The 12,569-nt window shown below is 55.2% G+C and overlaps 1 protein-coding gene across 1 annotated transcript in view; it reads right to left on the reverse strand.

Moving 5' to 3' along the window:
- Positions 1 to 2,229: 2,229 nt before the first annotated feature.
- The window catches only part of LOC148217477 (SH3 and multiple ankyrin repeat domains protein 1-like), a gene marked incomplete at its 3' end in the record, with an annotated part of 40,763 nt that continues 30,423 nt past the window's right edge, over positions 2,230 to 12,569 (reverse strand). The window contains 1 exon segment of the mRNA XM_088158596.1: positions 2,230 to 2,338. Within this exon segment, the coding sequence (XP_088014722.1) occupies positions 2,230 to 2,338 (109 nt within the window).

The following is a 12,569-nucleotide window of genomic DNA, read 5'->3' on the forward strand; positions in this document are numbered from 1 at the left end:
GCAGGGCGGGGAAGGCGGGGGTGAGGGGGTGACTGCCTCGGAGGGGGGGCTGCGCTGTGGGGGGAGGGGCGTCAGCGCCCCAAAAATAAACAAAAAAAACCCCAAAATCCCCGAAATTGAATAAAATTAAAATTAAAGTAAAATGAAATTGAAATAAAATTGAAATAAAAGTAAAATCCCCAAATCCGCCCCAAAAATCCCAATTAAATGGGAAGCAAAGGCACAAAAATGAGGGGGGTGAGCGCCCCAAAAATAAACAAAAAAAACCCCAAAAATCCCCGAAATTAAAATAAAATTAAAATAAAATTTAAATCCAAAAATCCCCAAAAAAGTCCCGTAAAAATCACAAAATCCGCCCCAAAAATCCCAATTTAAAAGGGAACCGAAACTGCAAAAATGAGGGGGGTGAGCGCCCCAAAAATAAACAAAAAAAACCCCAAAAATCCCCGAAATTGAATAAAATTAAAATGAAATTAAAATGAAATTAAAATGAAATTAAAATGAAATTAAAATAAAAGTAAAATAAAAGTAAAATCCCCAAATCCGCCCCAAAAATCCCAATTAAATGGGAAACAAAACCGCAAAAATGAGGGGGGTGAGAGCCCCAAAAAACACCGAAATCACCCCCAAAAAAACCCCCAAATTAAAATAAAATTAAAATAGAACTAAAATAAAATTAAAATTAAATTAAAATCAAAAAATCCCCCCAAAAATCCCAAAACCCGGCCCAAAAATCCCAATTTAAAAGGGAACCGAAACCGCAAAAATGAGGGGGGTGAGCGCCCCAAAAACACCGAAATCACCCCAAAAAATCCCCGAAATTAAAATAAAATTAAAATTAAATTAAAATCCAAAAATCCCGGAAAAATAAAAAAAATCCGCCCCAAAAATCCCAATTAAAAGGGAACCGAAACTGCAAAAATGAGGGGGGTGAGCGCCCCAAAAACACAAAAAAAAACCCCAAAACACCCCCAAAAAATCCCCGAAATTAAATAGAATTTAAAAAAATTAAAATAGAATTAAAATTAAATTAAAATAAAAGTAAAATCCCCAAATCCGCCCCAAAAATCCCAATTAAATGGGAAACAAAACCGCAAAAATGAGGGAGGTGAGCGCCCCAAAAATAAACAAAAAAAACCCCCCAAAATCCCCGAAATTGAATAAAATTAAAATTCAAGTAAAATTAAATTGAAATTAAAGTAAAATAAAAGTAAAATAAAAGTAAAATCCCAAAATTCGCCCCAAAAATCCCAATTTAAAAGGGAACCGAAACTGCAAAAATGAGGGGGGTGAGCGCCCCAAAAATAAACAAAAAAAACCCCAAAAATCCCCGAAATTGAATAAAATTAAAATAAAAGTAAAATAAAAGTAAAATAAAAGTAAAATAAAAGTAAAATCCCCAAATCCGCCCCAAAAATCCAATTTAAAAGGGAAACAAAACCGCAAAAATGAGGGGGGTGAGCGCCCCAAAAATAAAAAAAAAAAAAACCCCAAAAATCCCCGAAATTGAATAAAATTCAAATTCAAGTAAAATTAAATTGAAATTAAAGTAAAATAAAATTAAAATAAAAGTAAAATCCCCAAATTCGCCCCAAAAATCTCAATTAAAAGGGAAGCAAAGGCACAAAAATGAGGGGGGTGAGCGCCCCAAAAACACCCAAATCACCCCCAAAAAATCCCCGAAATTAAAAAATAAAATCCCAAAATAAAAAAAAAATCCCAAAATTAAAAACAAAATTCAAAAAGCCGCCAAAAATCCCCAAAATTCCATTAAAAAAAACCAAATCCGCTCCATTCAAAAAGATCCCAAAAACCCCCAAAATCTCCCAAAAATCCCAAAATTTAAAATATCCTGTAAAAATCCCCCAAAAAATCCCAAAACCCTCAAATCCCCCCCAAAATTTGGTTCCAAATGGACCCAAAATTCCCCAAAATCCTCCCCCCCAAAAAATCCCAAAATAAGAAAAAATTTTGTGCCTCGAAAATCCCAAAAATTCCACAAAATTCCCCAAAAAATCCCAACCGAAAAACCCCAAAATCCCAAAATTCCCCCAACCCCCCCTGGGGCCACCCAGGGACCCCCCCCAGCCCCTCCCCCACCTGTGCCCAGGTATCCCCAGGTGTGTCCCAGGTGTGTCCCAGGTGTCCCAGGTGTGTCCCAGGTGTCCCCAGGTGTCCCCAGGTGTCCCAGGTGTCCCCAGGTGTGTCCCAGGTGTGTCCCAGGTGTGTCCCCAGGTGTGTCCCAGGTGTGTCACCTTTGGCTCCCCTCAGCACGAAGCCGAAGCCCTCGCTGTCCTTCTTCTGCAGCAGCACCGTCTTCTCCTTGATGATGTAATCGCTGGGGACAGCGGGGACAACATTGGGGACAATGGGGACAACATTGGGGACAATGGGGACAGCCATGGGGACAGCGGGGACAACAGTGGGGACAGTGGGGACAGTGGGGACAGCCATGGGGGACAGCGGGGACAACATTGGGGACAGTGGGGACATTGGGGACATTGGGGACAATGGGGACAACATTGGGGACAGCGATAGGGACAATGGGGACAGTGGGGACAGTGGGACATTTGGGATTTTGGGGACATTGGGGACAGTGGGGACATTGGGGACAGCGATGGGGACAATGGGGACAATAATGGGGACAATGGGGACAGTGGGGACATCAATGGGACAGCGATGGGGACAGCGGGGACAATAATGGGGACAATGGGGACAATGGGGGACGATGGGGACATTGGGGACAATAATGGGGACAGCAATGGGGACTATGGGGACAGTGGGGACAATGGGGACAACATTGGGGACATTGGGGACATTTGGGATTTTGGGGACATTTGGGATTTTGGGGACATCGGGGACATCGGGGACACGGGGACGCTCACACAGGTGACACACGGGGACAAGGGGGAGGGGGACACCCATGGCCCCGCGTGTGGCCACGTGACCCCCGTGTCCCCTGCCAGCCCCTCCCCCCGCACACGTGTGACACCCCCGTGTCCCCCCCGGTGTCCCCAAAGCACCCCAGGGGTGTCCCCAGGTCACCACAGGTGTCCCCATGTCCCCCCCATTGTCCCCCCCATTGTCACCCCCATTGTCCCCCCCATTGTCCCCCCCCATTGTCACCCCCATTGTCCCCCCCATTGTCACCCCCCATTGTCACCTCCGTGTCCCCCCCATTGTCACCTCCGTGTCCCCAGGGGTGTCCCCATTGTCACCTCCATGTCCCCCCCATTGTCGCCCCCCCATTGTCCCCCCCCATTGTCACCCCCATGTCCCCCCCATTGTCCCCCCCCCATTGTCCCCCCCCCATTGTCACCCCCATTGTCACCCCCATTGTCCCCCCCCATTGTCCCCCCATTGTCACCCCATTGTCACCCCCATGTCCCCCCCCCATTGTCACCTCCGTGTCCCCCCCATTGTCACCCCCATTGTCACCCCCCATTGTCACCCCCATTGTCCCCCCCATTGTCCCCCCATTGTCACCCCCATTGTCACCCCCATTGTCCCCCCCCATTGTCACCCCCATTGTCACCTCCGTGTCCCCCCCATTGTCACCCCCCATTGTCACCCCCCATGTCCCCCCCCATTGTCACCCCCATTGTCCCCCCCATTGTCACCCCCATTGTCACCCCCATTGTCACCCCCCATTGTCACCCCCATTGTCCCCCCCCATTGTCACCCCCATTGTCACCCCCCATTGTCACCCCCCATTGTCCCCCCCGTTGTCCCCCCCCATTGTCCCCCCCATTGTCACCCCCATGTCCCCCCCCATTGTCACCCCCCATTGTCACCCCCCATTGTCACCCCCATGTCCCCCCCCATTGTCCCCCCCCATTGTCACCCCCATTGTCCCCCCCATTGTCACCCCCATGTCCCCTCCCGTGTCACCTCCGTGTCCCCCCCATTGTCACCCCCATTGTCACCCCCCATTGTCACCCCCCATTGTCACCCCCATTGTCCCCCCCATTGTCCCCCCCATTGTCCCCCCCCATGTCCCCCCCCCATTGTCACCCCCATGTCCCCCCCCATTGTCCCCCCCATTGTCCCCCCCATTGTCACCCCCATTGTCCCCCCCATTGTCACCCCCCATTGTCCCCCCCCATTGTCCCCCCCCATTGTCACCCCCATTGTCCCCCCCCATTGTCACCCCCATTGTCACCTCCGTGTCCCCCCCCATGTCCCCCCCATTGTCACCCCCCATTGTCCCCCCCATTGTCACCCCCCATTGTCACCCCCATGTCCCCCCCATTGTCACCCCCATTGTCCCCCCCATTGTCCCCCCCATTGTCCCCCCCATTGTCACCCCCATGTCACCCCCCATTGTCCCCCCCATTGTCACCCCCATGTCCCCCCCATTGTCACCCCCATTGTCACCCCCATTGTCACCCCCATGTCCCCCCCATTGTCCCCCCCATTGTCACCCCCCATTGTCACCCCCATTGTCACCCCCATTGTCACCCCCATTGTCACCCCCATTGTCACCCCCCATTGTCCCCCCCATTGTCACCCCCCCATTGTCACCCCCATTGTCACCTCCGTGTCCCCAGTCGTGTCCCCTCCCCCACCCCCCACGTCCTGTGTCCCCCGTGCCACCCCGGGGGGGACAAACAATGACACCGGGGACGGGGGGAGGGGACACCAGGGGACACCGGGGGGGGGCAGGAGGGGACACTGGGGGGTCCTGGGGGGGACATTGGGGGGGTCCCAGGGGGGACAGGAGGGGACATCGGGTGACATGGAGGGGACAGGGGGGACATTAAAGGGACACTGGGGGGGACACGAGGGGACATTGGGGGGACATGAGAGGGACGGGGGGGACATTGGGGGGACATTAAAGGGACACTGGGGGGTCCTGGGGGGGACACGGGGGGTGACAATGGGGGGACATCGGGTGACATGGGGGGGGGGTCCTGGAGGGGGACACTTGGGGACATTGAGGGGTCCTGGGGGTGACATGAGGGGACATTGGGGGGGGGCAGGAGGGGACATTGGGGGACACTGAGGGTGGACACTGAGGGTCCTGGCTGGGGGAGGGGACACTGGGGGGTCCCAGGGGGACACGAGGGGACATTGGGGGGGACACGAGGGGACATTGGGGGACACTGGGTGACACTGGGGGGGGCAGGAGGGGACATTGGGTGACACTGGGGGGTTCTAGGGGGGACATTTGGGGGGGGGGACAGGGGGGACACACGGAGGGACACGGGGGGGGCGGGGGGTGACACCGGGATTGAGGGGACCCTGATGGGGACACGGATGGGGGGGTGGGGAGGGGTCCCGGTGGTCCCGGGGGGTCCCGGGGGGGTCCGGAATGACACGGGGGGGGGGGGGGGGGTGACACCGAGATTGTCGCGCAGGGGGACCCTGATGGGGACAGGGGGGGATGGATCGGGGGGGTGGTCCCGGTCCCGGTGGTCCCGGGGGTCTCAGGGGTCCCGGGGGGGTCTCAGGGACATGGGGGGGGGGGGGGGGGCGATGTCACTGGGACCCTGATGGGGACAGGGATGGGGACGGGGGGGATGGACCGGGGGGTGGTCCCGGTGGGTCCCAGGGGGATCCCGGGGTGGTCCCGGGGTGGTCGCGGGGGGGTCCCGGTGGTGGCGGGGGTCGCGGTGGGGGGGGATGTCACTGGGACAAGAGGATGAGGACGGGGGGGATGGATCGGGGGGGTGGTCCCGGGGTGGTCCCGGGGTGGTCCCGGGGTGGTCGCGGGGTGGTCCCGGGGGGTCCCGGGGTGGTCCCGGGGGGTCCCGGGGTGATCCCGGGGTGGTCGCGGGGTGGTCCCGGGGGGTCCCGGGGTGGTCCCGAGGGTCTCAGGGGTCCCGGGGTGGTCCCGGGGTGGTCGCGGGGGGGGTCCCAGGGTGGTGGCGGGGGTCGCGGTGGGGGGGGATGTCACTGGGACAGCAGGATGAGGACGGGGGGGATGGATCGGGGGGGGGGGGTCCCGGGGTGATCCCGGGGTGGTCGCGGGGGGGTCCCGGTGCCGGTCCCGGGGTGGTCGCGGGGGGGTGGTCCCGGTGCCGGTCCCGGGGTGGTCGCGGGGGGGTGGTCCCGGTGCCGGTCCCGGGGTGGTCCCGGGGTTGTCGCGGGGGGTGGTCGCGGTGGTGGGGGTGGTGGCGGTGGTGGCGGGGGGTCCCGGGGTGGTCGCGGGGGGGTGGTCGCAGTGGTGGGGGTGGTCGCGGTGTTCGCGGGGGGTCCCGGGGTGGTGGCGGTGGTCGCGGGGGGGTGGTCGCGGGGGGTCCTAGGGTGGTCCCGGGGTTGTCGCGGGGGGGTGGTCCCGGGGTGGTGGGGGTGGTGGCGGGGGTCTCCCCGTACCTGTAGATGTACCAGACGCTGCGGCGGGGGGGTCCCAGCAGGGGCCAGCTGGACGAGAGCGGGGGGCGCGGGGGGGGCCGCGGCGCGGGGGGAGGGGGCCCGGCGGGACATGGCGGGGGCCGCTGGGGAGGGGGCGCGGCCGCATCGCCCCCCGGGACCGGGGCCGGGGCAGGGGGAGGGGGCGGCCCGGGAGGGGGAGGGTCCCGATTCGGGCCCCGATTCGGGCCCGGAGCTGCGGCCGGGCCGGGCGGGCGGAACCGGCACCGGCACCGGCTCTAGGACCCGGCGGGCGGCGGCCGCGACGGCGGCCGGGCAGGGACAGAGCGGGGACAGCGCGGGGACAGAAATGGGGAGGGGGCGAGGGGACAGAAATGGGGAGGGGGCGAGGGGACAGAGCGGGGACAGCGCGGGGACAGAAATGGGGAGGGGGCGAGGGGACAGAAATGGGGAGGGGGCGAGGGGACAGAGAGGGGACAGAGCGGGGACAGAAATGGGGAGGGGGCGAGGGGACAGAAATGGGGACAGAAATGGGGAGGGGGCGAGGGGACAGCGCGGGGACAGAAATGGGGAGGGGGCGAGGGGACAGAGAGGGGAAATTGAGGAAGGGGAATTTGGAATTTGAGGAGGGGGAGTTTGGGAAATGGGGGAGGGGGAGTTTGGGAAATGGGGGAGGGGGAGTTTGGAATTTGGGGAGGGGGAGGTTGGGAAATGGGGGAGGGGGAGTTTGGAATTTGGGGAGGGGGCGCGGGAAGTGGGGGGAGGGGGTGGGGGCGGCACAAGGAGCCGGCGGGGCCGGGAGTGAGAACTGGAGTGAGACCAGTACGGGACTGGGAGAGACTGGGATGGGATTGGGATGAACTGGGATGAACTGGGAGGGACTGGGACAGACTGGGATGGGATTGGGAGGGACTGGGATAAACTGGGATGGACTGGGGGGGGACTGGGACAGACTGGGATGGGATTGGGATGAACTGGGATAAACTGGGATGGACTGGAAGGGACTGGGATGGGATTGGGATGAACTGGGATAAACTGGGATGGACTGGGATGGACTGGGATGGACTGGGGGGGGACTGGGATAAACTGGGATGGACTGGGACAGACTGGGATGGGATTGGGATGAACTGGGATGGACTGGGATGGACTGGGAGGGGCTGGGATGGGATTGGGATGGACTGGGATGGACTGGGACGGACTGGGATGGGATTGGGATGGACTGGGATGGACTGGGAGGGGCTGGGATGGGATTGGGATGAACTGGGATGGACTGGGATGGACTGGGATGGACTGGGGGGGGACTGGGATGAACTGGGATGAACTGGGATAAACTGGGATAAACTGGGACACGACGAGCACAAGGACCAAGGGCAATTCCAGCTCCCAGTACAGAACCAGTACAGAACCAGTACAGAACCAGTACAGAACCAGTACAGAACCAGTATAGACCAGTATAGAACCAGTACAACTCCCATACAGCTCCCAGTACAACTCCAGTACCCGGGACAGCTCCCAGTACAGCACCAGTACAACTCCAGTACAGAACCAGTACAGCTCCATTATGGCACCACTACAACTCCCAGTATGGCACCAGTACAGAACCAGTACAACACCAGTACAACACCAGTATGGCACCAGTACAGAACCAGTACAACACCAGTACAGAACTAGTACAGACCAGTACAGCTCCAGTGCAGCTCCCAGTATGGCACCAGTACAGAACCAGTACCTGGGACAGCTCTGCCACAGCTCCCAGTATAGAACCAGTATAGAACCACTATAGAACCAGTACAGAACCAGTACAGCTCCAGTACAACTCCAGTACAGCACCAGTACAGCACCAGTATGGCACCAGTACAACTCCCAGTATAGAACCAGTATGGTACCAGTATGGCTCCAATACAGCTCCCAGTACGGCACCAGTACAGAACCAGTACAGCACCACAACTCCCAGTATGGCACCAGTACAACTCCAGTACAGCTCCCAGTACGGCACCAGTACAGAACCAGTACCCGGGACAGCTCTGCCACAGCTCCCAGTACAGAACCAGTACAGAACCAGTACAGCTCCCAGTACAGAACCAGTACAGCTCCCAGTATGGCACCAGTACAGCTCAATTCCAGCTCCCAGTACAACTCCAGTCTAACTCCCAGTCCGACTCCAGTCAGTCCCAGTCAGTCCCAGTTTAATCCCAGTCAGTCCCAGTTTAATCCCAGTCAATCCCAGTTTAATCCCAGTCCCTCCCAGTCCAGCTCCAGCAGACAGAGGGGACGGGGGGGGGAGGGGATGGATGTGACACCCCCAGCCCCAAATCCGCCCCCAAAATGTCCCAAAAAATCCCAAAACTGCCCCAAAAATGCCCCAAATCAAACCCCGACCCCATAAGTGCCCCTGACCCCAAAACTGCCCCAAAACTGCCCCAAACCCGCCCCAAAAATGCCCCCAAATGCCCCAAAACTGTCCCAAAATGTCCCAAATCAGCCCCAAATCCACCCCAGACCCCAAATCCGGACTCACCCCAAACCCTCCGGCCCCATAAGGGCCCCGGACCCCAAAACTGCCCCAAAAATGTCCCAAAAAATGCCCAAAATGTCCCAAAAAAGCCCCCCAAAAGCCCCAAAATGCCCTAAAAATGCCCCAAAATGTCCCCAAATGACCCAAAAATGTCCCAAATCCCCCCCAGACCCCAAATCCGGACTCACCCCAAACCCTCCGGCCCCATAAGTGCCCCGGACCCCAAAACTGCCCCAAAAATGTCCCAAAAATGCCCAAAATGTCCCAAAATGCCCTAAAAATGTCCCAAATCAGCACAAAAATGTCCCAAAAATGTCCCCAAATGTCCCAAAAATGACCCAAACGCCCCCCGATCCCAAACCCTCTGGCCCCATAAGGGCCCCAGACCCCAAAACTGCCCCAAATCAGCTCAGAAATGTCCCAAAAATGCCCCAAAAATGTCCCAAAAAATGCCCCAAAAATGCCCCAAAATGTCCCCAAATGTCCCCAAAACGTCCCCCAAAATGCCCCAAATCCCCCCAGACCCCAAATCCGGACTCACCCCAAACCCTCCGGCCCCATAAGTGCCCCGGACCCCAAAACTGCCCCAAATCAGCTCAGAAATGTCCCAAAAATGTCCCAAAAATGCCCCAAAATATCCCAAAATGTCCCAAAAATGTCCCAAAATGTCCCAAAATGACCCAAAAATGACCCAAAAATGTCTCAAATCCCCCCAGACCCCAAATCCGGACTCGCCCCAAATCCTCCGGCCCCATAAGGGCCCCAGACCCCAAAACCGCCCCCCAAAAACTCCAAAATCAGCCCCAAAATGACCCAAAAATGCCCTAAAATGTCCCAAAAAAGCCCCCAAAAGCCCCAAAATGTCCCAAAATGTCCCAAAAATATCCCAAAAATGTCCCAAAAATGTCTCAAATCCCCCCAGACCCCAAATCCGGACTCACCCCAAACCCTCCGGCCCCATAAGTGCCCCAAATCCCCCCAGACCGCCCCAAAAAGTCCCAAAAAATGCCCAAAAATGTCCCAAAAATGTCCTAAAAAAGCCCCAAAATGTCCCAAAATGTCCCAAATCAGCACAAAAATGTCCAAAAAATGCCCCAAAATGCCCCAAATCCCCCCCCAGACCCCAAATCCGGACTCGCCCCAAACTCTCCGGCCCCATAAGTGCCCCGGACCCCAAAACTGCCCCAAATCAGCTCAGAAATGTCCCCAAAATGACCCAAAAATGTCCCAAAATGACCCAAAAATGCCCCAAAAATGTCCCAAAAATGCCCCAAAATGTCCCAAAATGTCCCCAAAACGTCCCCAAAATGCCCCAAATCCCCCCAGACCCCAAATCCGGACTCACCCCAGATCCTCCGGCCCCATAAGTGCCCCCCCCCCCGGCCCCGCAGCCCGCCGCCGGCCCCCAAACGCGATTTTTGGGGGGGGGGGGAGGGGCCAGGGGTGTCCCCAAGGGGGGGGAGGGGACATTGGGGGGGGGAGGGGTCCCAAACCAGGACGGGCAGAACCGGGACAGGACCCAGGGGAGCCCCTCCCCCACCCGCAGCCCACTGCCCCTCCCCCACCTGGCGGGGGGAGGGGGGATTGGGGGAAATTTGGGGAATTTTGGGGGGATTTGGGAAAATTTGGGGGAATTTTGGGGGGATTTGGGGAAATTCGGGGAATTTTGGGGAAATTTGGGGGAAATTTGGGGGAAATTTGGGGAAAATTGGGGACATCTGGGGGGAATTTGGGGGGATTTGGGGAAATTTTGGGAAATTTGGGGGAATTTGGGGGAATTTTGGGGGGAATTTTGGGAAATTTGGGGGGATTTGGGGGATTTTAGGAGGAATTTGGGAGATTTTGGGGGGATTTAGGAGCATTTTAGGGGATTTGGGGGCGATTTTGGGGGAATTTGGGGGAATTTGGGGAATTTTGGGGAAAATTTGGGGAATTTTGGGGAGATTTTGGGGGGATTTTTGGGGATTTTGGGGCTTTTAGGAGGGATTTGAAGAAGTTTTGGGGTAAATTTCGGGGGATTTTGGGGATTTTTGGGAAGAATTTTGGGATTTTTGGGAAGAATTTTGGGATTTTTGGGAAGAATTTTGGGATTTTGGGGGGATTTTAGGAGGAATTTGGAGAATTTGGGGTTGATTTTTTTTGGATTTTGGAGAATTTTGGGTTGATTTTTTGGGGATTTGGGGGAATTTTTTTGGGATTATTTTGGGGGATTTGGGGGGGATTTTTTTTTTTTTTTTTGGATTTTCGGGGGATTTTTGAATTGATTTTTTTGGGGGGATTTTTGGGGACTTTTCGGATTTTGGGGGGATTTTTTGGGGGATTTTTGGGTGAATTTCGGGGAGGTTTGGAGGGGATTCCGATTTTTGGGGATTTTTTGGGATCTTGGGGGATTCTGGGAATTCCTGGGGACTTTTTTTTTTTTTAACTTTTTTGTTTGGTTTTTTTTTTCACTTTTTGGGTTTTTTTTGGGGGATCCCAAAAGAGAATTTCGGGATCCCAGCAGGATTGTGGGAATTCCTGGGCAGTTTTTAGGATTTTTTTGGGGTTTTTTGGGGGATCTTGGCAGGGTTCTGGTGACTCCTATGAAGTTTTGGGGTTTTTTGGGAATTTTTGAGTTTTTTTCCGGTTTTTTTTTTTTTGGGGATTTTGGGATCCTGGCATGACTGGAGGAATTCCTGGGGGAATTTGGGATTTTTTGGGGATTTTTTTGGGGCTGTTTTTGGGATTCTGAGATCCCAGCATGACTGAAAGGATTCCCGGGGGTGTTTGGGGTTTTTTTTTGGTTTTTTTTTTGGTTTTTTTTTGGTTTTTTGGGGTTTTTTTGGGTTTTTTGGGGTCGTTTTTGGGGTTCTGAGATCCCAGCTGGATTGTGGAAATTCCCGGGGGGATTTTTTGAATTTTTTTTTTGTTTTTTGGGGTTTTTTTGGGGCTGTTTTTGGGTTTTGGGATCCCAGCCTGGCTGTGGGATTCCCGGGGTTATTTTTGGGTTTTTTTTTGGTTTTTTGGGGTTTTTTGGAGCTGTTTTGGGGTTTTGGGATCCCAGCCTGGCTGTGGGGATTCCAGGGTGGATTTTGGGTTTTTGGGGGTTTTTTTTTTGGTTTTTTGGGGTTTTTTTTGGGTTTTTTGGGGTCGTTTTTGGGGTTCTGAGATCCCAGCAGGATTGTGGAAATTCCCGGGGGATTTTTTGAATTTTTTTTGTATTTTTTGGGTTTTTTTGGGGCTGTTTTTGGGGTTTTGGGATCCCAGCCTGGCTGTGGGGATTCCAGGGTGGATTTTGGGTTTTTTGGGGTTTTTTTGGGGTTTTTTGGGGTCGTTTTTGGGGTTCTGCGATCCCGTCCTGGCTCTGGGGATTCCCAGGGTTATTTTGGGTTTTTTTTGTATTTTTGGGGTTTTTTGGGGCTGTTTTTGGGGTTCTCAGCTCCCGGCCTGGCTCTGGGGATTCCAGGGTGAATTTTTGGGTTTTTTGGGGTTTTTTGGGGTCGTTTTTGGGGTTTTGGGATCCCAGCCTGGCTGTGGGGATTCCCAGGATTATTTTTGGGTTTTTTTTGTATTTTTCGGTTTTTTGGGGCTGTTTTGGGGGGTTTTGGGATCCCAGCCTGGCTGTGGGGATTCCCAGGGTTATTTTTTGATTTTTTTTTTGGTTTTTTGGGTTTTTTGGGGTCGTTTTTGGGGGTTCTGAGCTCCCAGCTGGATTGTGGAAATTCCCGGGGGGATTTTTTGAATTTTTTTTGTATTTTCG

The sequence above is a fragment of the Sturnus vulgaris genome, unplaced genomic scaffold, assembly GCF_052056855.1.
Source record: "Sturnus vulgaris isolate bStuVul1 unplaced genomic scaffold, bStuVul1.hap1 Scaffold_821, whole genome shotgun sequence".
Taxonomy (NCBI): Eukaryota; Metazoa; Chordata; class Aves; order Passeriformes; family Sturnidae; genus Sturnus; species Sturnus vulgaris.